General features: G+C 45.9%; 1 protein-coding gene across 5 annotated transcripts in view; it reads left to right on the top strand.

Moving 5' to 3' along the window:
* The window catches only part of LOC119436883 (nuclear pore complex protein Nup214-like), a 253,473-nt gene that overhangs the window by 212,405 nt on the left and 13,290 nt on the right, over window positions 1-27,778 (top strand). For all 5 annotated transcript variants that reach the window (XM_037703911.2, XM_049660065.1, XM_049660067.1 and 2 more), the window contains 3 exons: window positions 5,298-5,495; window positions 16,441-16,606; window positions 24,777-24,883. In XM_037703911.2, coding sequence (XP_037559839.1) covers window positions 5,298-5,495; window positions 16,441-16,606; window positions 24,777-24,883 — 471 coding nt within the window. The remainder of the gene's footprint in view (window positions 1-5,297; window positions 5,496-16,440; window positions 16,607-24,776; window positions 24,884-27,778) is intronic.

The following is a 27,778-nucleotide window of genomic DNA, read 5'->3' as shown; positions in this document are numbered from 1 at the left end:
TGTTTGGTTCGAAGCCCTAGCTCGCGTTCCCTATGTCGCTCGTAGCCAGGAAAGAGGAATTCTGGGCCGGTATTTTGTAGCGGTGCCTTTAAAGAAATAATGCCTTTTCGCGCTTATCGCGCTTTGTCAGTGGTCAGAGCGACGGTCCGCTCGCGTTATTAACGGGATCAGCCGGCCGTGAGCGGTGGATGATAAGACTAGTGTAAAATAAGTCATAAGGAATCGCTACAAAATCTAGGCTCAGGGCGGTGTACAGGGCCGCGATTTTGTAGCGATGCCTTATGACTTAACACTAGTCTTATCATCCACCGCTCACGGCGGGCTGATCCCGTTGATAACGCGAGCGGACCGTCGCTCTGACTAAAGCCCCTATATTTATAAAAGTAGCGCCATCCACTTCCCTCCTCCTCCGTTCCACTATCGCGCTCGGCGCGACCAGCGCGATCGAGGCGCGATATCGACAGTGGCGCCGCCTGCGTCGGGCCTGCCGTGGCAGACGACAGCTAACGCGCTACCAGAGGAAATCCGAGGAAAACTTCGATCGCGCCCTGCGGAGACGTTTTTGAGGCGCGATTTTGCTTCGTCAGTCAGTAACTGGTCTTAATAATGCCGTTTTGGAAGTAGCAACGCGACGATGCGAGACGGCGCAAATATCAAGTGTGCAGCAAGCGTTTGCGCACGCCGGATGGTAAACAAAAAAAGCCTTTTGCCCTCGCCTTGTCGGTTGCGGCAACTTAAGGCGCAGCAGCATGCCATCACAACGAAGTTCTTGTTCCTAACACGTTTGATCCGTTTGTGCGTACAGCACTTTCGTCGCACAGGCCCGAGAATGGCAGTCGGAGCGCGCTGGAAAGAAAAAAATATACAAAAGCGCGACGCAAACTTCCACGTGACACAGATTGGCCAATGGGGGAGCGGAGGAGGCTGGGGCGACAGGAGGCGGTTAAGAGAGGGCGAGGAGGAAGCGCCGGGGTGAGCACGGTGGCGGCAAGATCTAAGGATGGCGCTACTTTTATAAATATAGGGGCTTTAGCTCTGACCACTGACAAAGCGCGATAAGCACGAAAAGGCATTATTACCGGATAGGCATCGCTACAAGATACCGGCCCAGCACCCTAAACTTGTCAGTAGATATATTTTTGGCGGCCGAATAGATGGTGCCATTGTAGCTTCTTGCTCATGTTGAAAGACCGGCAAAACAGCGCCCAGTTTTGCGCTGTTGTCTTGTCGCATTGCTTTCTGGTAGTGGCGTAAGTGCCTCGAGCATTCGTGCGATCCCGCCGTACTCCGGAAGAGGTACAGTACGGCACGATAAGATTAGTGGACGAAAGGTTTTCAGTTTTCCGTGAGAGCGCTAGGTTTCACCGCCGTGTGCAACCGTCAGTGCTCCGTAAGACCACCTGGCGCCTGTTCAAGCAAATCAGCGACTCGTCCAAGCGGCCGGTGAACGGCACACTGGGGCATTCTGAGGTGACGCGACCGGCGTACGGATCGACGGCACAACGGGATTAGCTTGACTAATGTGCGACGAAGTTGCCGCTCGCTCGGTTGCACGAGTGCAAGCGATGGTCAAGACGCGTCGACTTGCCGGCGGAGTGAAGTGGCTTGCGCGTGACAGTGCTGCCTCCCAGCTGTGCACGGTTGAAGTAGTCCAGCGACTGGTGTTGCACTTCAAGGCCGCCTTTTCCGGATCAATTCATCACGCCTTTTCCGATGCAATTCCTTTTCGCGCTTCGGCACTGGTCAGATCGCTCCGCCCGCATTATGAATGGGATCAGCGGCCGTGGACGGTGGATGATAACAGTGACGTAGAATCGAGCGAGGCGCATCGCTACAAAATTGCGATCCTGAAAAGCGCTGCGGTGCATTAAATGCTAGAAGGCACTCGGGACTGAGGGGCCATTAGCTGACTCACACGCACGGCGCATAGAACTGTCAGCTGCGAGCGGTGACACTTTTTCGGCGGAGTGAATTAAGTCTCCTGATTGGTATGTCTCCAACATGTTGGGCACCGGCGCGTGACGGCCTGAGATTTTCAGATCGTCCCGGGCTTCGCCGCTAGAAGATCACCAGCTGTTCGTGAGTTCTGGGCCGGTATTTTGTAGCGATGCCTTTTCGCGCTTATCGCTCTGTCAGTGGTCAGAGCGACGGTCCACCCGCGTTATCAGCGGGATCAGCCCCGGCCGTTAGCGGTGGTGATGAGACTAGCATAGAATAAGTCAAAGGGCATCGCTACAAAATCGCGACCCTGTTCTTGATAGCCACGGCTGAGAATTCCCAAGTCCTCAAGCTGAAGGAGTTTCAAACTCGTGCACCCTCAAGATTGGGAGGTGACCGAAACACATTTTGTAGGGATCACCCCAGTGGTCATATCTTTTGCCTATGGAATCAAGACCAGCAGGTTCATAGCTAAGGGGTCCAGCAGGAATAAAAGCCTGGAGGGGACATTTGTGCCATGCCAAAAACGAGTTGGGTACCACTTATTAGGGGTTGCTCAAGTATCCTCCACACCCAGTAAAACAATGCTCATCGATACTGAGCAGCACAAGGACTCTATGGCAGGGTTCCTTCACTCAACATGGCATTAAAGAGTCTGCATTCAGACATCAACAGAAGTGGGCTAGTTACAATGTACGGTAACACGACAGTCGGCTTGCAAGACCAAGGCTCTCATTCTTGCCTTCTACTATTCATAACACTAACCTAAACTAGCTGGCTGGCAGTTCACCAAGCACAAGACATCACTGCTGACTCTTAGCAGGCACTTGGAAAGATGCCCCCAAGCCAGGGGTAGGGGGAGTTGTTGCTAAGCAGGGGATAGGAATCCTCTGCTGGCTCCCGCATATTTCCCTCCCAAGGACTGACTGAGCTTGATGCTGCCTGAATTCAGCTATTATAATGAGAACTCGCTCATTCAGAATGACAAGGACTGATGGCTGCTGATGTGTGGTGAAAACAGTCTACAGTTCACTCAGGGCTACGGGCAAGGACAGTGATGGAGCAGGACAGTCACTGGAAGGGAAATGAGGGCTTGTCGGTCTGGCTACAACTTGCTGTCTGTCTACAACTTGTTCCATGTCTGCCATGTTGCGATTACAGTTCAGGAGATGTGTTGATAAACTGTCAGCCCATGAAAAATTGGAGATGAGGTCATGGACAGTCACCATGATTTTCATAAGCATCGCAGCTGTCGTCAAAGGCAAGTCATCATAGGAACTGAGGAGGGTCATGGGTCACTCTCTTGCATTCATAGTGAACGAGAGAAATACTTTTTTTGCTTCTAAATGTGTTGGTGGAGCACAGAGCCCCTTGCCCAAAGCGCTATTGTTACCCATCATTGGAGAGAGGTGATTTAATATGGCTTTGACGTTTGCCACGTATTGCTGATCTTTAAGCTGGGACGTCGCAGTCTGCCACCCAGGATTGGAGGGAAGTGTGAGGCAGTGGTAGAGAGATAAAAGAGACTCATGAGATGTATTTTGTATTGGGATGTTTGCTACAGTGAATGCAGAGTGGCAGATCCTTTGTGATGTTTCGTAGGATGCGATAATGTGCAGGTGAGGGCAAAGTGTTTGTGCTCTGCAAATATGTGTGCCTTGTCATCGGAGATGTAGGTGTAGACATGGAAAGATGCATCAATCTTTGCAATGTGGGTGAAGTGTGGGTGCGCTAGTCTGGTATGTTGCATGGTGTGGGAAGGCCTAGGGATGCTGGAGTATTGTCGCGAGCGAGCAGATTTATTCTTTCATTGCCCAGCACCCCTTCATGACCTGGTATTTATGCAATGTCCATAAGGTAGTGCGATTCATTGAAAGTAAGCGACATGTTCTTGTCTGGATTTGCGTGAATACATGTCTAGGGAGATAATTGGAATAACAGGTGATTTACTCATTAGGCAAAGTAATTGTCTCCTTTATGCGGCCATTGCACCTGTTTTACTTCACCTGCACATGAGTCCATGGTGGCTTTCCCTAAAGGTGCATGAGGTAGTTGTCTGCAGCGGAATCCATTTCGTGTTGTTGGATGGGATCACAGAACAACTCGGAATGATGTTTCTATGATTAGTCATGGTTACATAATCTGTAAAAGCAATGTGATACACTGTTTACAAAGACTGTTAAAACTTAATTTAAATGTCCACCATTATCTGCCCTTCCAATATTGTACACATCATCATGATACCAGGAAGGTAGTCAAGACAAGTTGGTGTAGTGATGCTCTTCTGATCTGCAGGAACGACCTGGTGCTAGTCTAGCCGGCCCTGTGCTCTGTCATTCATGGCGGCCATGCACACTTGGGTCAGGTTTTCCTAATGGTTTTTCAGGCAGAAAAGAGAAATTGTTTTAATTAATGTTTTTCAGAAAGGTTTATTTGACTATTTATTTATTTTATTTACAGATACTGCAGCCCACAAGGGCTATTGCAGGAGTGGATGAATACAATATGTCGCAAATACAAATCGCAATGCATACGTGAGAACATGTTTAAAGGGAGTACTCAATAGCGTCCCCAAATAGTTTATGTGGTAAGCTACGGATAGAACCAGTCAGATCATTCCCGAGTTTAATAGTCCTAGGAAAAAAACTATTTAAAAGTGTTAGTGCGAGCGAAAAACACCAATAAGTTTAAGTGATTGCTATTTCTCGTGATTAGAGGGTTTGCACGGGTCAGATATGTGTTGGGGGAGGCATAATGTGGAGAGTGAAATAGAGAGTGTTGAAGTTTCAGAGAATTAATGTGACGTCGGTGGGAAAGAGGGGTTAAACCAAGCATATTCAGATGAGATGACGGGGAAAACATTCTGTCATAGCGGCAGTATATGAAACGGACCGTCTTTTTCTGAACAGATTCAATTTTGTAGTTGTCTGCCATTTTGTGAGGGTTCCATATGGTAGCGGCATATTCAAGAATAGGTCTTACAAGTATTTTGTATGTAATGAGTTTAGTTTCTTTCGGGGCAACACATAGGGTTCGGTTCAGGTAACCAAGTTTTTTTTAGAGCTTTGTTGCAAGTTGTTAGAAAATGTTCTGAGCAGGATAACCTTGGAGTGAAAAAGATGCCTAAATACTTATGTTCATATGTGACAATGCTACTCGTAAAAAAAAAAAAAAAAAGCACAGTGGATGAAATGAAATAGGCTGACCAGGTCAGGATGTAGATTACTTCAATCACCTTCCATTGTATAACTTTTGCTTATGGTTACTGACTACCCTTGTCCAAAATATCATTTTTTTCTTCAAAAACCACAACTTTGACCCTGAATTTCAAGAGATGTCTCTAATGTCAAACATTGCAGATCTCTTTGGCAACCAGGGAGCAACCTCCTTTAAGTCTGCCTTTGGAAGCACTGTGGGCAGTGGCGCCTTCTCTGGAAGTGGCAGTTTTAGCATGGGCGGTGGCAGTGTGGCACAATCTGGCTTTGGAGCTTTCCAGCAACAGCAGCAGCAACAACAACAGCAGCAGCAGCAGCAACCGCAGACACCCCCCAAGCCAGGTAGGTGTGTCCACTTGCATGCCCCATGGTAAGGGGTGGAATGCTGCGTGTCTGGGGGGCGTATCCACAAAAAAGTTCTTATGCTAGAACTTACAATAGCAACCAGTTGTGACGTCGGACATATTAGTAGACCTTAAAAATGAAAAGCCTTGCCAATTTGGCCCCTATGCCACTTCTGATCTTCATAAAGTAGTATTTGAGTCAGCATTTGAAGTGATAGCTATAAGGGTTACAGTAAACGAGAATAGCACAGCATTTATCAGAAGAACGAAATTGCAGTAGAGCCAGAGTCATAAAATTAATGAGAAATTTGCACACAGGATAAGAGTCTTGATTTTTTTAGGCATTACGAAAAAGGTGTTCCTCCATACTTATGTTCTGTAAGCAGGAATGAATTGCAAATTTCCTGCAATATGCCTGGGATTGGTGCAGTTAATGTGCTACTATCAGCCTTTTTCTTTTTCTTCGTTGGCAGCAGTTCTTGGTTCATCACTTTGGGAATACTTCAACAAACTCCACTTACAAAGATGGCCCTGTGTGCAAAATTTGCAAACTTGCAAATTTGCAGTTCGCAAAATAGTGCAAAAATTTTTAATTTTCGGCCAAAATGTGTGTGTCTTGCAGTTTCAGGTCCCCCAACTATTCATGAAGGTGCCAGCAAAGTTTCAGCCACATTGTGTGGTAATAAATCAAGGATGTTATTTTGACATTGGCTAGTGGCACTTCGATAAAACAAATGCACCCATAATCATTTTAGAAGTGTAGTCGCGGTCTGAGGAAAAGGCTTAGCATGAAATGGCTACCATCATTGTAAAGGTCATTTTCCCCTGTTCTTTATATGCTCAAGCTGTGGCATCAAATGTGGAATAGGATGTGCAAAGGCTGACGAATGAAGTCAAAAGCAGCAAAGGAAGCATAACTCAAGGCACTGTTGGCGTAGACGGTGTAAAAATTCCTTTACTACATTCTACCACCACATGAGGCATCACACAGTCGCCCGATTTCCTGGGACACGCAGATTCTCGCATTCAAATGGCTTTTCACGGTAATTTTTGGTGCATGTTGTGCTCTGCGGTCCCTTTGCCATTTTCTAGTGCTTACATTTGCATCTGTAATAGGCCCCGAAGTTCGGCACTTACCACAGCTTTGGAACGTGGCATCGTTTCATGAAGTCGAGGGGCACAGCCCGCAGTGGGCAGGCGACCGCACGCAAAAGTGGCTTGTGCCCCGAGATTTCCAAGACCACCATAAGAGAACGACGCAGCATCCTCTCCAACAGTGGTCGCATCTGCTTGGCTAGCTCTGGTGTTTTAAACAGCCGCAACCCTAGTTGTCAGAAAATAAAACACTGGACAAAAAGGATTCAGAGAATGCTTGAGAAATTGGGCATGTTTGTGAATTGTATCATACACACAGCATACAACTTGAAAATAAAATCGGCTACAGAATCTCCTGTGGGAGTTATCTAAATGATGTGTTCAGCATTTCCTACTAATCACCTGCTGTTTCGTCATCGTATGCTGCTGTGTTTGGTTTAATTGCGAGAAACACAGTGAAAGAATCATGAAACGGAAGCGTGGTTGCAACACCGAAATGTTAACTGAGACCAGCATGAGACGACAAAGAAGAGGCGAGTAGTAGCAGTGTTCACTCATGTTATATGATGGTGCGTTTGGATGATGCTGCTGCTTCGTGGAAGATGAACACTGGCCTATGCGAGCTGTAGTACGTAGACGTGGTCAATGACTCTGCCTCCTCTCGATGCGTACCATTATGAGCCGTGATCAACAGTACTCCAGCGGCGGCTGCGTATGGCGCGGCCGTGCGGGCCTATCGTGAAAGTGATCTGCGATGGGGACAGAGTGCGCTGAATGCTGACATCTTCGTGTGTGCTGTGTTCTCGCCGCTTAGTTCGCGTTGAAGCGAGAGGCAGCACGAAGGTCAATTTGCTCACTGCTGCAGGCCCTATCTTGAAAGCAATCATCTTACGTGACGGATGGACTTCCTCGTTAGTTAGGCATAGGAATGCTTGCGCATTTAAAACTTTGAGCAGTGCGCATCCAGGAGGTCAGTGATTGCAAGAAAGTGCGCTTAAGTGGGCAAGAAGAAGCAGAAGATTGAAGCCATCCTTACAGAAATATGCAGAATACAAAAGAACCCCACATATGTTCCAAGGGGTTTTAGAGGCCGCATGAGAAGTACAAATAAAATAAGAGCACAATTCTGAATCTTTGAAGGTACAGTAGACCCTCGTTAACTCGAACTACAATATCTCGCCATATCAGTTAAGTTGAAAGTTTTTTTCTGGCCATGGTGTGAGCCCATGTGTTTTGCACCTCTTATCTAAATACGTTTTGCATCGGACTCCGGATATCTTGAAATCTCGACTTCTAAAATACCAAGGAAAAGGCAACGGAGCAGCATCAGCATCTCTTGCACTCACTTTTTATGAGCCAGACGCCATGCTGGGCTGTGCTCCCCGCTTATCTTTCCCCCTTCTTTCTGTCTGATCGCTGGTGCGCACTTGCTCAGCTGCACGCTGCCACTTATTGTGGCCTCACGTGGCAGCTCACTACTGCCACACAATTTTTTTTTTTTTTCTCTCATTTAGGATGTTGTCAGTGACGCATCAATGTGGTCACACCGTATTAATTTTGACCTTGGGCAAGATGATCACATTCTTGAGCATGCGCTATCAGCACACGCGCTAGGCCCAAAAGAAGGTAGCATGCAAGCACGCGGCCAGATAAGGACACTTGCTTCATGCTCACATGACAGTGAGGCATAAATGCGGCGTCAGTAGTGGGCGTTCTCTTAAGGCATGACAAATGAGCTCTGCCGTAGTTTCGGTTTTCAAAGTTAAATTTTCCGGAATTCATTATGCACAAAGTAGCAGCGTCAGCTTTTTCTATGTCTGGAAGCCAATATGCTTGGAAGAATGGCTTCAAATATTACATTAGGATCTATCGTCTTGACTCTGTGCCAAGCACGCTGTCTTGGTACAGTGCCAGTAACGCCATTGCCCATAATACCAATGTGTCCAGTGCTGATGCACATGAAAGTGACCAAGAATATTACTGGGGGAATTTCGGAAAAGTTCCGTGTGGTCTATGCATGGGCCAGTGGGCTTCCATTTTCGTGATTTCGCTTATCTCGAAGTTTTTTCAGATTTTTACAGCTTCAAGTAAACAGGAGTTTGCTGTATCTTTCTTTTCTGGGTAACTATTTAATAAATTATTCTATATCGATAAAATTTTGGCACCTAGCCCTATACTATATTGCTCCTAAAACATTTCAATCTTGAGCCAGTGGTTTTCAAGTTCACTTTCGTAGGCTTGGTCCCCCCTTAAGATTTTAATAAGGGCACATACTGCATATCGAAATCTGCAATGCTGTGGACCTATAAAAAAAAACGGACTGGCTTCATGGAGCTCTTGGTAATTGGATTGCTGTGTTGTCCCACTAGGCAGGTGTAGGTGGACACCTCACAAGTCCAGGGCCGGTATTTTGTAGCGATGCCTTTAATGTCATAATACCTTTTCGCGCTTATCGTGCTTTGTCAGTGGTCAGAGCTACGGTCCGCTTGCGTTATCAACGTTGATATCGTGAGCGGACCGTCGCTCTGACCACTGACAAAGCGCGATAAGCGCAAAATGGCATTATTACTTTAAAGTCATTGCTACAAAATAGCGGCCCAGGGGCGAAAGTGCTGCGCCATCCTGCTTCAAAACGCATTATTGCACCGAAACTGCTCCCAAGCGGTGCCTCCATGTCCGATATGCCCGATAATTCGGACGGCTTCACGGCACCACACTTACCCCATAGAGTCAATGTATAAGAACTTCTAAAATTTCGGATGCAAGAACCCTTCGCCGTTCGATTTTCCGGGCTTTGTGCCGTGACCGCAGGCCCGAAAGGGCATTAAATCAAAACCTCCACAGCCGTCATTTCTATTATCTCGCCGCCTCGAACCTTCGCTCTAGCACGCAGATCTAGAGCTGGCTGCTAGAGACGCTAGAGCTGGCTGCTTTGATGTTCACTATTAAGCTTCTTGCCGTTCAGTGCCATGTTTTTTATTGAAATAATTCGCCGCTGTCAGCAATGGCACAGACTCCACCTTTGAATCCTCGCGAGTGGCTTCGAAGCCCTGAAAGCATGGTGCGTTGCATAATGCCGGTTCTTAAAAGTCAGCTTCGCCTCATTACAGCAGTTTTACGCGGTTAAGCATAACAAGAGTGGGACGGGGGCAATTGTCACGGGACACCGTATGTATTCCTTAATTGCACACGTTTGCACCCACCGTCTCCTGTCATAGTACGAGCACCAGTATGCCTCATAAGTGTACTGGCATGCCTTCAGAGCTTTTTCGGATGTGCCTGCGGTGATTTGAGCCCTCAGTAGCAGTAAAAGGCATGCATTCATTGTTTCGGACTGCCCGATTTTTCGGTCGATTTCGTGGCCTTTACGGAGTTCGAAAAAAACGGACGTTGACTGTATTGCTGTTGTGGGCTGTGATGTTTTAAATGTGGGTGCACTTTTGTGCCACAGTGATCGTGGGACTCAGTAGCCAGCTGTGCTTGCCCATGTCTTATGTTTGCACTTTAATTTATTGGCTACTTATAATGCCTTGTACCTGAAAGTACAATTTTCAACTTGAAATATTTTAGCAGTTAATCAGATGTGTTATGTTTCACACAGAGACATGTTTGTCTTGTTTAGAGAGTACATTTTAAGTAATACTTGTTTTTTAGACTGACACATAGCTAACATATAAAGTATGACAGACAAAGTGTGGGCACAGTGCTAGTGCTGTGTGGCAGTGTTCTTTTTTTCCAATTATTTGTTGATAAGTAGAGACCGGATTTTAGGCAAATCCCTTTTTTGTTCCTTGTGCTCCTATCGCCCCACTTTGATATTTTTACGCGAAGCAATATATGAGCATGAATTAGAGGTTAAGAAGGGCTTTTATAGTGTTTTTGTAGTGCCTATAAATGCCTATTTTTTGAATATCGGCGCCTATATGAACACTATTTAGCCTCAAGTTTCGCTTTCGAATGCAGTTAGAGACCGTTATTCATGTTACCGGGCAACATTGACTATTTGGAACTCTATGGGGTTCAACCTAGTCCTTTAGTTCAACGAACTCCCGGAAAACAACTGCTATCAGCATTGAAATGAGACGCACCGGCCAGCATACGCCGCTGCGCTGACATTGCGCGAGCGGTTGGTGAATGCGAAACCGCGGAGAACCGTCAGGGGAAAGGAGAGTGAAGAGCAAAATAAGAAAGAAAAATGTGATGTGCACGCAGCTTTTGTTTTGCTTGTAATTTACTTTTTAAGGTGTTCACCACCGTTGGGCGTTCCTTCTCAGCGTACGAGATCATTCTCTGTGACAAGAGGCACAATTTTGAATCCAAAAATCTGGAGATGGTGGTAGTTTGCTATTGTTTCCACAATCATCACAGTGAGTCTTCGACTACGTTCCGCGTGCTCTCCAAACATATTTCTTCAAACATGTGCACTTCAAATGGGCGGTAGTGTATTTGGCAGTGTTGGGGACGTCTGGCCTGTACAATTCTGATGATGTCATTGTATATGAGAAAATTGCGAAGAGTGTTACCTAACAGTGCTAAATGCTAATTTCTTAATAAGTAGTAGTCTCCCTTGCATTTGTTATTTCTCTGTTTTTGTTGTGTCCTAATTTATTTGCGTCAGGCAGACATAAAGTATCGTTTTTTTTTTAATCAGTATTCCCAGCTTTGAAGTATTCTTTTTCATACCTGTTCGAGTACAGTGGCCATTGAACATGAATATGAGCAGTGTGCTTAATGAATGAAGCCAATTGATGGTCATTAGTCCAGCAGTTTTATGGGACAATTGCACGGCTATGTTCAACTGTTGGCGCCTTTGTGCCATCATAGACAATAACATTTCTTGTTTTCCTGTCGTAGATATAGGCCACGCACGTCTTAGTTTGAAATTATTTGCATTTATGTAAAATTTTATTGTGCCTATATTTACGACGGTGGAGGCCTAAAACGTTGTTTTGCCTGCCTATTTTTGGCGCCTAAAACGCTCTTTTTTAATGCCTAAAGATCCGGCCTCTATTGATAAGGTACAAACTAGCTTTACATCCCATGTTAATTACTTGTGCTACTTAGAGCTGCTTTGTACTTGTTTCGTTATGCTCAAGTGCAAGTACTGGTTCTTGTATATATTTCATGCGTCTTATGCTCATACATAGATTTTTATTGCTATTGTGTTGGGCTTTCATCATGATTGCTACAAGAACTTGTACAGTGTAGACCGCTTATAACGTAAGTCCCCGGAGTCGCGAATATTTGCACTATAAGCGGTACCGCACTATAACCAAAGCAACAATTTTCAAGGCCCGCACACATGCAAAACATGTGCACCGAGCCGCCACGCGTATGTGACAGTCGAGGAATGTGGCTAGAACGTTTGCATTCAACATACAGTTGAATCTCGTTAATTCGAACCAAATCACGCGGCGGCTCCTCCGACCGGCATTGCTCCAGCACCGCCTTAGAGTAAAAGCTTAGGAGACCGCCTTAGAGTAAAAGCTTAGGAGAGACCCCTCAATGTTGCGCGTGAGCAAAACAAAACAAAAAAAAAGAAAAAGAAAGAAAGAAAAACACGGCGGAAATTTCACCCTCTCTCAAATGGCAAGGTCACCGATTCTGCATTGTGCCGGAACATGCGTGTACATGCCGACGTCTCAGCCACGCTAGAAAATGGCAGTGAACCCTTCTTTCTCTTTTATGCTTCCTCTACTTTTTAGTCACGTGTTGACTTTGCACACTGCGGCTACGGCGCAGAGGGAAGCAGTGGCACTGTCCCAGGCCGGCCAACGAAACTGCCCACGCCTGCAAACACCTGCTTCCCGATAACGGCAGAAAACGAAACTTCGGGGAGCTGGCGCCGAGCCGGCTGGAGTGGCGGCGCCTGCGGGTGTGCACGGTGACAGTCGAAAGTGAGGGAGCTACGAGGGAGGGCAAAGGGAGCCACTGAAGCAGCGGAGTTGCCGAGGCGAAATCCGCTTCCCTGCTGCCCTCCTCCCTCACATTCCACGGTCTCCGCGTCCGCCCTTCGCTGTGCCGTGCCGGCGCCGCCCATTCCCTTCCTAAAGTTTTGTTTACTGCCGTTATGGCGAAGCGAGCGTTGGCCGGCGGTTGGCAGTTTCGTGGCCCTCGCTCGCTATGCGCGCCGTGATATTTTTTCACACTCAAGGTTCTGGTTTTAGCCTCACTGGCTGTTCATTCGCACTGCGTGCCCTTCTCCTCCACTTCATCTCTTTCTTCCTCGAGCACTCCTTGGGGCGCCCGTTTGAGGGGAGCGTTCGCCGTCTCCACTGACTTCTCTACTCCCAGGCAGCCGCACTGTAACCGGTATTTCGTTTCCCGCAACTGCACTATATGCGATACGTGTATACATGGAGTGCTATGGGAAAATTAACAAGAGTCTGAAAAGACCGCACTATATCCGGTCCTGCACTATAAGCGGTTACGTTATAAGTGGTCTATACTGTACTACCATTACATTTCCCTACAGTTGCAGATTGATCAGATTTATTTTTTAAGTTGCTTGGCAAGAAGAGCATAGAATGTTCCACAGAAATTTCACGTTGGCACATAAAGTTTTCTCTCTTAGCATTTGTATTTGTTGAAAGCAAAAGCTTGCTCATTTAAATGTTCTTGCGATGGCGACTTGCTCCAAAACTCACTTTCTCTGCTACAAAACTACAAATTTGTTGCTCCAATGCTGCTCCAAAACGGTCAGTTTGCTGCTCCCAGCCCTGCTCCAAAACGTTGGAGCCTGCTTCCACCCCTGCAAGTCAGTAGTCAAGCTGACATCACCATAAAATGTCCCACAGGTTTTTGGTGACAACTATTCTGACTGTTGTCATGTGACTCTTGCGAAATCGACATCTGTTCATAGTGTGGGCAGTGAATCCCCTCTTTGAAAAAATGACCACAGAAACACTTGAGATACTTCAAACTAATTTATGGAGGCACTGAGCCGTACACAAGTTTTTGATTGGTTTGGATTGTTCGAAGATGAGAAATGAGCGTTAAAGGCCATTCTCACTTTTGCCAACCTTCAACCCAGACATGCTACAAGTTTCTCGGAAAGGCTCGACAAAAAACAATTAGGTTCATCGCCACACAATTGATAAGATTTCAGAAGCTGCTGGCATGACTCATGTGAGTGGATTTTGAGCATGGAATTCAGGATGAGATTTGTTGCCAGGATGTTTGTTCCCCACCTGCTCACAGAGGGCAACCAGAAAGAAAGCTTTTGCTTGATTATGTGCCAGGATTCGAAAAATGTCAAAAATGACCCAGACCTTCTTTCGAAGATCATCACGGGTGATGTAAGCTGGTGCTATGGGTATGACTCCAAAACCAAGCAAGTTTCGAGCCAGTTGAAGACTTCTTCACCAAGGCCGAAAAAAAATTCTAATGACCTTTGTCTTTTTTCAAGTAGCATTTGTGGTATTGTGCAGCAGGAATTTGCTCTTCCTGGACAGACTGGCAGTTACCATTGTAGTTGGAAATATTAAAGCGATTGAGAAAGAATGTGCGACGGAAACGCACAAAATTGTGGAATGCTGTTGACTGGTTTCTCCATCATGATAGCGCCGCAGTTCGAACTGCTTTGGCTATGACATGGTAATTAGCCTCTCAGGGATGTGACGGCGTTCCTCACACACCCTATTCATTGGTCTAAACTCAGTGCAATTTTTTTTCGTTATTTTTAAAGAAGAAATTCATTAAAGAGCTGAAAAATGTCACTGTGCAAGAGGTGAAGGCAATTTCATAGGGGGCACCCAACAGCATTAACTCTTTCTCTGCCATTGGGCATCGTTAGCCCACTATCCATGGTTTGAAACACTGCTTTCAAGACCTTCTGCACCACTCATGGACAGACTTAGCCATCGGACATGCAGGAGGAGAACTAGGCCGGTATAAGGTAAAACTATTTCAATCTTTTTTTATTCCAAATCGGCCATTAGCCCTCCGTGATAGGTCAAAACGGCTCCAGCTCTGCCCATAGGGGCATGGTGGCCACCGATATGGGCAGAGCTGAAGCCGTTTTGACTTATTGCTGACCTATCACTAACGGCTGACTTCGAATAAAAACAGATTGAAATAGTTTGACGTTATACCGGCCCTATATTTTTGTTTCCTAAGCAGTTTGCTTTTTTCCCGTTTGGCGGTGATTTTGTAATGCACTTCGAAATTTTGAGATTGTCAAAGTAGAAAGCAAAAATGGCCGCCTCCGGAAGTGGCGCACGCTTCGGAAGATCGCAGATCTCGTGATTTTGCGTCATCTGCGGCTGATTTTATCGATGGATCGAACAGTAGCGAGTCTGAGGATGCTGCCTTTTTGTCAGACTTTAACTCTTGAGTGGAATGACACAAACCACCAGCCCTGAACATTGGCAGCCGTAGCCCGGTTAGGTTTCGCTTTTTGCTTCGGCCCGTCTTTGTTGTCATTTATAGAACTTATAGAAACTGCAAGAAATGCTACAGCAGAAAACCGAGCAGAAAACAAGAGTTTACTGCAAGACATGCAATGTTTTGCTGTTTTACATTGAGGAACTGCTTCGCCGCATGCCATGCCCCAGTGTAGTTCTTGCAGTGAAATACTTGTAGTGGAAGACCTGCTCAATGAAAAATGTTGATTTTTTTGGAGGTAGATACATTATATCTCGTATATTTCGTTGCATTTTTTTATTAGTTGATACAAGTGTGTCTTCACAAACTGTTAAATTTTATCCCATAATTTTGATTCTTGCAATTTATCTTTTTTATTACATACATCTCGTTAATAAAACTTTTAAGCATGGCATTCATTCTGCTTTTTGTTTATTATTAGATAAAATATTGAGTGCAATAGTTCCTTCAGAAAACAAAAAAAAATCTGTGTAACCTACAAAAAACACCTTTTTTCCCCCACAGTAGGGCAAGAGTTAAAGGGGTCCTCAAACACTTTTATAACTAATCGTAGAATGGTCTCACTATTAAAGGACGTCGTCTCGCAAATCTCATGCCGTAAAAATATTTTGAATTAATTTAACCATTAGTGGAGGTATTCCTCTCATACCTGGCTTTCTCTCTGTTTTACGTCTTCAATAGCGTGCTGGACGCTACACAAGGGAGAAGCCAAGAGGGTAAAGCCCTGCTTAAAAGTTGAGTGTCACGGCGGAGAAAGTGCTCATGACACCTTCTGGCGGCCGCGGTAGACTACGCTACCTAGCGCGCCACTGCTATCTTGGAGGCTATGCACAGCAGACGCAGCTATGCGCAATTGTCGTGTGTACACCAGCAGTGCAAAGATAAAATTATCTTTGTCTTTTTGAGATCAAAGACATGTTTCATTTATTTAACTCAAAATTATCAATTATGTATTACTGAGAATGTTCTCGTAATCATGAAATCAACCAGTAGCATTGGTGGGTCCAGCAGCTTGCGATGACATTGCGGCAGGGAGTCATCGTGGAAGTAAGCGATTTTTCGCTGTTTGACACAAGATTGTAAATTCCCTGCTGCACACAGCAGAGTAATATTTGGCTCACATGCTCACAGCAGCCTCTATGACAGATCGGCAACATTTTCTTACTACGTTCGAAAATTGTTTCAGGGTCCCTTCAAACTTGAGCTCAGGAGTTGCTTTGAGCAGTGGGAGAAAAGGTTGGACAAGTGCATTGACTCCATTAGAGATTGGGTATTTTGAAGGGAACTAAGTGGTTTTTATCGTACATGAAATTCTTTTTTGAGATAGTCCATTTTTTGGGCTATCTTTGCATTTTGGTCTTTTGATCACTGATTTCATTGCGCTTGCTTCTGTCAATGTGTATTTTTTGTGTTCTTTTCTTCCTAATGTTGTTTGAACTGCTTTTCTCTATTGTGCACAACAGCCTTTGGAGGCCCAGCAGCATTTGGGGGCAGCCCCACTTTTGGTGGACCTCCCCAGTTTGGTGGATCGCCTACATTTGGTAGCAGCCCATCATTTGGTGCTGCAGCCACATTCGGCACTGCTGCTCCCCAGCAGGCTCCTCAGACACAGCAGTCAAGTTTCATGATGTGAGTCGTGACCTTGCTCTCTCTGTTTTTCTTATTGGACCACACTCTTTAAGGACAACCCAGGGTGGCAGTTTAGGCATGTTGATGCTACATGTATAAAGAAGCATCAGTTGACACGGACAGAAGGAAAGCACATACACACACAGAATGTGCTTTGTGTGCATTTTGTGTTTGTATGTCCCTTTTTTCTTTCTGTGTCCAGTTCGTGCTTCTTTAGTCTTAAGGAAAAGCCTTTGGATGCAATCTGAGTGACAGCCTGCCAGCTTATCCTGGCTACGCTGGTGTCCTGTGCAACATACGGAGCGATTGCGTACAGACTGGCGAAACAACACTTCCAACAGCAGGAGGTGCTGTACAAAGAATCGCTCCGCATTTTCACCGGGCTGCTGCACCATGCACGGCTGGACGATCTGCGGCGCCATGCCTTCCACCGTTTGAACACATTATCGAATGTAAACGCGATGTAAACCAGCTCCGACGCCACTCAAATCGCCAGGGTCGCGCTCTCCTGCACGCTCTTGACGAAACCCCGGACACAGAGTTGGAGCCCGCACCACTGACGCCACCGTGGGAGACACATACAGTCGAACCCACTTATAACGATACCAGTTTTAACAATATATCAGTTATAACAATGAGAAGCTGCTGCACCGTCAACTTTTGTATATCTTTAATGGTGGAATAACCCGCTTATTACAATGCCCCCATGCCTCATTATCGGTTATAACAATGAAGTCTGGATACTGGGTGTCCGTGCCGAAAGTGAATGGAATGCGAACTCCTTGAAAAAGAAAAGAAGAAATTTGAGTCGTTGCACACCGCCGCGCGCTGTTTTCCATCCTTCTCCGCATCGCCAGCCTCGCGCGCCTCTGTCCCGTTGACCTTCCACCCCTCCAAACACGAATGGGCTGCGCCCGTAGCTTTGCGCCACGCCACCCTAAAAAACATGACTGGACCGCGCCAACTGCACTGATAGAGCTGGGCTTGCGGAGCACCACTATAGAGTTAGTGTACTGACTCTAGAGGAAAAGCTGGGCGAAAAAAGTCGGAACCCCATAGGCCCGCCATGTTGCTACGACTCATTTTTGTAAATGAGTGTAAATGAGTAAATGAAACTAAAAATATTCAAAATATTATGCAAAAGCAAGCACTTACACGTAGCACGTAGGCGCGGACAACGTTTAAAGTTAATTCCGTATTTTTTTTTTTTTCGAAAAGATTTGATGGCTATTTAGAAAATTTTGATGTAAAATTTATGGTGTCTGAAAGGCTGCATTTGCAGGGGTCCTAACTCAGGGTGCGTACAGGTCCTTGAAATCCTTGAAAACCCTTGAAATTGAAAAGTGCGTTTTCAAGGCCCTTAAAAGTCCTGGAATTTTTTTCCTTCCTTGAAAATCCTTGAATTTCGTGAGTGATGCACTCTGATATCGACATTGTGACCTCCTTTCTGTGGTTGATCGGCATCGATCTGACACTCCCAATTTCAGAAACAATACGAGCGCGAGCACACATGGTTCCGTTTTGAAGAACTGCACGAAAAAAAAAGGCTTCACCACATCAAACCGCGAACGGAGCGAGACACCAGTGCCGCGCTTCGGTGCTGGCTCGGTTGCCAGTTGCTTTCCTCACCCTATCACTCATTTCACTCCTCGCCCATGGGGCTGCCTTGTCCCACTTTCACTCTTGCGCTTGAGGTGATACTAGTGAAGCTAAAGAGAGCTATAGTGAAGCAACTTTACCACTGATGCTCAGTGCCTTTGGGTGGAGGTTTGTTGTATTATTTATGATAATATAAGTGCAGTAACATTACCGTATTTTTGGTCTATAATTTGCACCTTTGTATAAGACGCACCCCCTCAAAACGGAAGGTTTTCCGAAAAATAATGTATAAAGTTGCACCGGTGTATAAGACGCACCTGTTCTTTCAGTAAGTGATTTAAAAAACGTTACAGTGATGTTTCACTCTGTGAAAGGGGGTCACACGCAAGCGTATGGGTGTCATATATTTCCACTCCAGGCACATTTCTGCCGTCGTGGTTGCCACGATGTTCTGTATAAATTCCAAGTGCGATAACATCGTCCCCGCGCGCCATGTGCTGTATGTGCGAGTGAAAGCGTGTGACGGTGAGCTGAATCGCGCACAAGGGAGGAAAGCGGGAAGGCAGCCCGGGAGGGAAGGGGTGAGGGGCTGCCTGTACTTTCGTAGCAACTGCGTAGTTTCCGCAGCGGCGTGCGCCGTATCTTATCTGCAGATGGGGCGACTTGGGGGTAGAGCGACTCGCGGTCAGCCTACCGCCGTTTGCATTGCTGCTCCATCATTTTCACACGGCGCTCGGGGGACTTTTTCACGAGAACCCGGCACCTAGATAGTGCGCACAGAACCCGTAGCAATTAAGTTGACCAGCGCGCTTCACGTGGCCATAACATCGGATCGGATTTTGACGGCACTTTTTCGAAAAAAAAACGTACATAGGTCGCACCGTTCTACAAGATGCACCGACGAAAAATTCAGAAAAAAAGGCGTCTTATACACTGGAAAATACGGTATGCTGAATGTTTTGGAAATATTTCATGAACCAACCCAGCTGATACTGCAGAAACCTGAGCAGCTGTTGTGAGCGTTCGTTGTGTTAACTTTTAATATTACGGACTTGAGAAATGATCAAGACATGTTTTACAATATTGCAATATGCATCTATTTGTTATAATATAATGGATGTGTAGCAAGACTGCATTGAATGGTTTGGAAATGTTTGGTAAACTTGCCCAGTTAATACTGGAGAAGTCAGAGTAGCAGTTGGGAGCATTCATTGTATATCGCGAACTTTTTTTGTTATTGTTGTAAATTGCAAAGTGATCAAGGCTAGACATTATTACCGTCATGGGGATATACATTTATTTCTTTTTTATTTTAGTGCAATAACCGTATGCTGAATGTTTTGAATATTTTTGGTGAACTTTACCCAGCCTATACTGGAGAAATCTCGGCCGCTGTTGTAGGCCTCCATTTTGTGTTCTGATCTTGAGAAGTTATCAAGGCTAGACATTTGTATTATCATTGTGATATAAATTTATTTATTGTAAGTGCAATAAAACTAGTTATTTTTGGAAATGTTACAGTTGGAGATGCCGCTTTGAGTCCTTGAAAAACCTGTGACAGGTCCTGGAAAGTCCTTGAATTGTTGCCTTGGAAACCTGTACGAACCCTGTAACTAGATGGCGCTACCATACCGACGAAGACTCGGGATCGCGTTAATTGCGCGCCTCGCCTGAATCACATCTCGTCATCTGCGCCTGCGCGCCTGCACAGAGTAGCATCATAGCTGCACTGTTGCGGTTCCCGATTTCAATACATGGGCGCTACGGGGAGCTTTTCCTCTTGAGTAGGTTATATTTAACTCTATGAGCGCTGCAAATGTGCGACACAATCGAGCCAAAACGGCGTACACCGAAACACAGCGACGGCGTTCGCAACGCCATAGTCATCAGTGAAAATCGTACTGGAATAAAAGCAACGCCGGAACGCTTCGTGCCCTATTTGTGCCTTTAAAGGCTTTATTCTTGTGTTCACCGCGCATAGCACCGCGTTGGCCGCGTGCCCTCATGACTGTGTAGTCACCATCCATGATCACGTCGATAGTGGCCGCGATTTCGTCCGCAGCGGTTGAGGCAAAGAGTAGTTTCGTTTTGACTCGGTACGCGCGTCGGCCACGTGCCTTCATAACTGAGTAGTCTCCATCCATGATAGCGTCGATAGCGACCACTGTTTTGACTCGGTGCATGTGTCGGCCACGTGCCTTCAGTAAGTTGCGGCAAACAATAGTTTGGTTTTTATTCACTGCATAGCTGTCGAGGAAAAGCAGCGTCTACATGGTGATGGGCAGCGACACAGGCGAAAAAATAATCAGGATGTGCGCGCTGTAATGAAAAGCGTGTCTCAAATGAAGACGCGCGCCGCTGCCGCGCTGTGACAGAAGTCGTGAGGCCTTCACCGCTGCGAGCGCTAATCTGTCACGAGATGGCGAGAGTTGCAGCTTCCGCACTGCTTTTGTGCTGATTGAGTAAATAAAATCGTATTGACATAAAAAGCATTTGTTTATTGTTTAAATCGGACATTTTTTCGGTCCCGTGAAATCCGAATTAACGAGGTTTTACTATAGCAATGCCATTGAACGCCAACAGCCGCGACTTGTTACACGCGATCAGAGTGCGCAGGAAGCAGAGTTAGACAGTTAGTCAACACAATCAGCAGCCGGATAGAGGAAGGTGGTGGGGAGGGGCAGTGGCCTCCTCGCCGTTGTAGTTTTCTCACAACAGCTCTACCGTTCCTTTATTTTGTTGTTTTTTTCATGCAACCCGGTTATAGTTTTTATCGGCTATAACAATGGAATTTTCGTGGCACTTGAATATTGTTATAAGTGGGTTCGACTGTACGCAACTGGTTGACTCACGACCTTTGCCAGGGCGCATGGAGCCGCGCCGCCACCCAGAGTGCAGAAAGTGCTATGCAAATCAGCACATGGAGAGCCTAGCCAGCTCCTGTGCCACTCCCTTTTACGTGGACGCTGCCTTCCGCATGACGCCCGACAGTATGCGAGCCACAGTTGGAATACATCGCCTCGACACTGGAATCACGCGCGCCCGATAGTATGTGTTTGGCAATCAAGAACCACCAGATGTACTCACGGTCAAACTGCTAGCTGTCTGTGACGCACTGCACGAAGCCCTCGAAGAACCTCCAGCTACGTCACAAATTACAATATATACGGACAGTCGGGTGGCAGTGTGCGTATTACGAGCCCCCTACACTCACCCCATCGCAAGGAAGATAGAGGCAAGCAGGAGGCTGCGCGCGGTACACGCAGTCGAAACTTGGGTATGCTGGGTTCCCGGCCACTGCGGAGTACCAGGGAACGAAGTGACTCACGCCGTTGCGAAGTGATACTAACCTTAAACCGCTACAGCGACGTAGCAATTTTTGGGCCCCTGCAAAATGACAGAAATGAAGGTACATCCTTCCTAGAACAACGACAGAGGCGACGACAGTTCCATGAACGCCTACAACAACATACGCTGAAGGAAGATTCATTGCTTGCAGGCTTGTCGCGTGCATGTCAAGTACTCGTGCACAAGGCCCGCACCGGTACTGCACTGACACCGTATGTACTTGCACGCTGGCATGCACACAAGAAAAAAGACTCCTTCCGGGCACCACTACGGATGAGCTACCACCTACCGTATTTACTGGATTCTAACGCGCCCTCGATTGTAATGCGCACTCATTTTCCGTGACCGAAAAAAAAAGATCTGTTACAGTACCGCGCACCTCATGCTTTCATACAGAAATACAACTTTCTCATTTGGAAAAAACAAAGATTTCCGTCTGTCTCCGCGCACATGATCGCTTTCCTTTTAAATGTGGCATCATGATGAACTCGGCAGTTCATGCTGATAGAGCAAGCGCAGAAAATGGGAAGACAGGCGGTAGAATAATGCCCAAGCACAAGTACTGCAGCACACGGTGAAAGTTACGGCAGCTAGGCTCGAAGCGGCCATTTTGAAATGCCAATGGCTATATGTAGTGCAGATTTAGGGTCGTACTCGATTCTAACACGCACGCAATTTTTGCACCTGTTTTATAGGGAAAAAAGTGTGCGTTAGATTCGAGTAAATACGGTATACAGACGAGTTGCCCAACGTGTAAAACGGCAGCTGCTGCCATTTTGAAATGCCAATGGCTATATGTAGTGCAGATTTAGGGTCGTACTCGATTCTAACGCACACGCAATTTTTGCACCTGTTTTATAGGGAAAAAAGTCTGCGTTAGATTCGAGTAAATACGGTATACAGACGAGTTGCCCAACGTATAAAACGGCAGCTGCTGGCACTTGCTCTGCCAACAACCGCGCTCGTCGCTCGCCGGCACCGTCTCTTATCTCCACACGGCTCTGACCTTTACGCGCCGTGCATTCGCCGCTCAGTTTCCGTTGAAGCGATAGACCGCACGTACCTTCGCCCGCTGCGGCGTACGCTTGCTGCCAGCGTTTTGACAGTCGTTGTCTGCAGTCATTCATTGTGATCTATTCGTGTTTGTTTGTGCGCACTCACACCACGCTTGTTCATTCAGTTAGTAATAGTCGGGCCACATTTTCCAACGCACGCTACACATGCAATGCTGCCCGGATCGGCAGTGCAGCGCTACAGGTGTGTCCCTTCGCACGCGCTGCCCACGGGAAGCGCTTCTCATCAACACCACCGTTTCACACGCGCCTTCTCGTGGTCATTGAGTCTCTCTTCATGTCGGTCTACTTACGCCGCAGCACACCTGCTTACTTAATCAGCTCATGTTTACTACAATTCATATTGCTACCAAAGCCGCTCACCTTACTTCGTATGACATTGCTGTGTTGCTATCGCATTCATTGCTTCGCCCTTAGGGCGAAACTGTGACATTTCTTATGTAATACATAAAGAAAAAGCAGAATGAATGCTCTTTTCACGCGTAAGTTTTATTAACAAGATGTATGTTATAAAAAGATATAAATTGCCAGAATCAAGAGTGGGATAAAATTGAACAAAGTTTGTTAAGACACGTTTATGAGATATGCAAAATGTATTGCCGTCTAATAGGCACTATCTCTGAACAAAATAAAAATTTTTCATTGAACAGGTTTTCCACTACAAAAATGTAACCCCAAGCACTAGTGGATGTGCCGGGCTGCGGCCGCCGACGTTCCGGGCTGGTTTTGCATCATCGTGGCTCTCAGAGTCAAAGTTCAACGAAAAAGCAGCATCCTCAGACTCGCTGCTGCTCGATCCATCGATAAAATCAGCCGCAGACGCAGTGGCATCACAAGATCGGCGATCTTTCGAAGCGCGCATGCCACTTTCGGAGGCGGCCATTTTTGCTTTCTATTTTGACGATTTCGAAACTTCAGAGCGTGTTCAGTAATGACCGCCTGGCAGGATAAAAGCGAACTGCTTAGAAAACAAAAATATAGTTCTCCTTGTCCGATGGTGCAGTGTGTCCGTGAGTGGTGCGGAAGGTCTCGAAAGTGGCGTTTTAAACCATCAATAGCGAGCAACCATTTTTGCTTTCTACTTTCTACTTTCAACATACAAGGCTGTGAGCACTTAACTCTTTCCTTACTGCTATGCCTATTTCACGTGGGAACAGACAGTTAACTTCAGGTTGCAGCTTCTGGATGAAATAAACACAGGCTGCTCATCTTGGGGTCAAGGATGTAAGAAGCTGCTGTAAGGAGTACTGACTAGACATCTTTTAATTTTAATTTTTTGCTTTATATGCAAGTCCGCGACTTGAAAACCTTACAAAAATTCTGGCAAGCTTTAGAGCAGCCTAAATAATTTACTGTAATAACTTTTTTTACAAAACACTTTCGGCTTCATTTTTCACCTGGTTTGGCCATTGGAAACACAGTTATGGTGCACACAGCACGTGGTAACAATTGTGTCTACCAACTTTTATATCGACATGTGCTGAGTAAACAGCTGAAAGTTTAAACAAAATGCGTACATGCTCTTCTTCTCGAAGGAGCCACTGGGGCATCAAGCGAGTAATGTGACGTGCAACGGCGTAACAAAGAAGCGCACAGAACCACTCCTTGAAATTTACTGGAAAGGCGTCAGTCGTAGGGGCAGCGGTCTTGACAAGAGAGGGAGGTGGGCCTTTGGAAGGTGGTAGAGGAGTGGCGCTTGCAGGCACTGGAAGCAAGCGTTTTGTTTTGGGAGGATAACTCATCTCCTTGCATGTGCCATTTCATTTGCTTCTATTTTGGCTTCTCCCATACGAACCCTTCCTGAAATTCTTGTGGTAGAATGCCCCCTGGAAGACCATTTATAATTCCTAGTGTATAACCAAAATTTCTGAAGGGGTCTGGCGAGGGGCCTTTTAGTACATAACTTGCCAACTCATTCCTTCCTCTTTTTTTGTGAAAATGTGCCAGGTGTCAGCTACACATATTGCCTTCATTTTTTTGTCTCTCCCTTCAATACAGTCCTGAGACATAAGTGAAAAATAGCTCTATCATATAAATTTTTATGCTTCAGTACAGATTCCTCCGAGTCAAGTCATGCAGCTCATAAAACCAGCCAGTTTTAAAGGGCTGTTTCATGCTTTGTGTCCATTTTTTCTCGCCTTGTTAAACAGGTTCAGCAATGTAGAAGGCCCAACTTTCGGAGGCTTAGCTGCACAGACCAGCCCTCAGCAGCCAGCAGTGGGCTTTGGAGGAGGATTTGGCTCCCCAGGCTTTGGAGGTGAGGCCTCTACAGATTTCATGAAACTATTGTCCTTCCTCATGCTTTGGTGTTGTAGCTGTGTGTGGATCAGTACTGTGTCAGTGTTCTTATGTATACTGTTCAATATTGGCCTGTATAGCTGTGAAGCTGAGGCATTTGCAGCAATATAATGTCGCTGTGAATTGACTGTAGTCCATTCAAAAGGATTTCTACAAACACTGTTAATTTTGAATGAATAAGTAAGTACTGTTTTAGCCTAAAATGACCTCACTAAGAAGTATGACTTCAAGCATGTGATTATGAATTCAAAAATTAGAAAAAGAACAGTAACACCCTGTGCTTTCTAAAAAGTGAAAGTACCCATTCTATTGCTGCTTTGCAGCACTGTGGATGAAATTCTGTGAAAACAAACATTTTTAAGATATATAAGCGGTTACCCTTTTTATAGCGAAAAGAATACCATTTAAGTACGTGTTGGCTCTCATTTCGTCACTGTGTCAAGATCTTCAGCAGTGTATGCACAGGATAAAGGCCAAATTAGATACTGGCTTTCAGATGCCGACAAAAGGCACTGGTCAACATAAGTGATGCACATAAATGTGAATAGGGTTTTTAAGGACCAGAGGCCAGGTTATGATTTCCATTCCTATAGAGACATTCTCTGAGGAGTGCGCTGCTGCTGAGGCAGCAGAAGCAGATGAGCCGGTTCATTTACGACAAGTGTCTATGCACTTGCCATCAATGACGACACATTAGGTGACCTCAGAGATGTGAGGCATGAAACTTCCGTCTCGGACACCACACTTGGCTACTTATGCGCGATTTGCCATGTAACGAGGCATCAGAAAATGGACCTACAGCTGTTGTGGAACAGATATATTCATAAAAGATGAAATTATTTTGCTTGCTTATACAGTATAGACCACTTATAACGTAACCGCTTATAGTGCAGGACCAGATATAATACGGTCTTTTCACATTCTCGTTAATTTTCCCATAGCACTCTGTGTATACACGTATCGCTTATAGTGCAGTTGCGGGAAACGAAATACCGGTTAAAGTGTGGCTGCCTGGAAGTTTGGCAGTTAACCGAGACGCCAAACGCTTCCCTCAAGCCACAAATACCGTATTTACTTAAATGTAACGCGAACTTTTTTTCCGATAAAACAAGTTCAAAAATTGTGTTGCCATTAGAATCGAGTACGACCCTAAATCTGCGTTACCATATAGCCATCTGCATTTCGCCGCCGCGCACGCGCGTCGAGCCTAGCTACCGTAGCTTCCTCCATGTGCTGCAGTAAACGTGCTTAGGCAATAGTCTACCGTCTGTTTTCACGTTCTCTGCATCTGCTCTATCAGCATGAAGTACCGAGTTCATTGTGATGCCGCATTTAAAAGGAAAGTTATCATGTGTTCGGAGACGTACGGAAATTGTGCCGCATCACGGGCGTTCGGAGAATCCGAAACTTGCGTTCGGGACTGGCACAAACAGAAGGAGAGGATTTTCGCCAGCATAGCAATGCGGAATGGTTTCAGTGGACCGAAGCAGGATGTAATCTGCGACGATCTACTTCGGCGATACGCTGGCCTTGGCCCTATCTTGAAAGCAATCTGCGACGTGGAAAGTCCGCCGCGCCATGTTTTTGCCGCTTATAGGTCGCGTTGAAGCGAGAGGCATGATAGCACGAAGGTCAATTCGCTCGCCGCGGTTCGTCACTTGAGCGTTTTGACAGTTCGTTTCTGTGGTCAACGAACGAGATGTGTTCATGTTTGCTTGTGCCTGCGTGACACTGTGCTGGTTAATTTATTTATTAAGTGAATACGGAACCTAGAGCACGGTGACAGCAACGGCAGAAATGCGCCTGGAGTGTCCATTATCGCAATAAAATAGTTTTTTTGGGTATAGTGCGGATATTCGCAACTCCGGCAACTTACGTTCTAAGCGGTCTACACTGTAGTTGAATGAGCTATTCTGCCTCTGCTGCTTCACCTAGACTGCACTCTTCAGGGTTTGTACGTGTGGAGATGAGAATTAGTGATGAAGACTTAGCTGGGCAGCAGATAGAGAATAATTGGCTAGCCTAATTCTTGGATAATTAATCCATAACATGAATTTGTTGGATATGGTATGTCTCATGAAAAGAAACACTGAGCTTGCCGATTGTCTGAGCACTGGTTTATCCCTTTAATAATGAGGCATATAAATACCCCCAAAAAAGTTTATTTTATATCTAAATGTACAAAACGCATCGCCAATAAGCATAATCGATGAAAAGAAAGAATATTTTTCGGAACATTTTTCAGCATTAGGAGGGAGACACCGGGCAGAAAACTAGAAGTGGGCTTCATTCCAAGCCACCCTTGGCTTTGTTTCGAATGTGTGCAGACAGCTCTTGTCATATCTGAACCATAGGTGTGCATCCCATTTGCTTTACATCATGTATGACACACCACTGCTGCCGGAGATCTTGGATCAGTCTGTCTCCTCTTACCGTGATTTCTAAAGAAAGCGAGTCACATGCCAAACGTCTTCCTCATCCTGTGTTCCTGATCACCAACAAATGATGCTTGCTGCCTATTTTGAGATGTTTTATTTTCCGGTTACCACGAAGATCGTGTCAAGAAGATTCCACTGTATATCATATTAGTATTACCATGGCCTTCAAGATTGCGCACACTGGCATGTTTTGCTCTGGCCATCCCATTCGCACAGAGAGAGCGTAAGGTCAGTGGTGGTCGTGCCCGGCTTCCTTTCCGCACCGCTTCACTCGCAACCGAGGGCTTTTGATGCATCAGGGAGGATTTCAGGCACTTTGGTACTGTTGCTGCAACTTGAATGAGACGAAAAAAAAAATGGTTTTGAACTGCTATGTGAGCCCTTACTGAGTTGGAAATGATTGCTGGCATTCTACG

The sequence above is a fragment of the Dermacentor silvarum genome, chromosome 1, assembly GCF_013339745.2.
Source record: "Dermacentor silvarum isolate Dsil-2018 chromosome 1, BIME_Dsil_1.4, whole genome shotgun sequence".
Classification (NCBI taxonomy): Eukaryota; Metazoa; Arthropoda; class Arachnida; order Ixodida; family Ixodidae; genus Dermacentor; species Dermacentor silvarum.
Note: the sequence above shows the minus strand (reverse complement) of the source record. Positions and strands in the feature narration are given on the sequence as shown.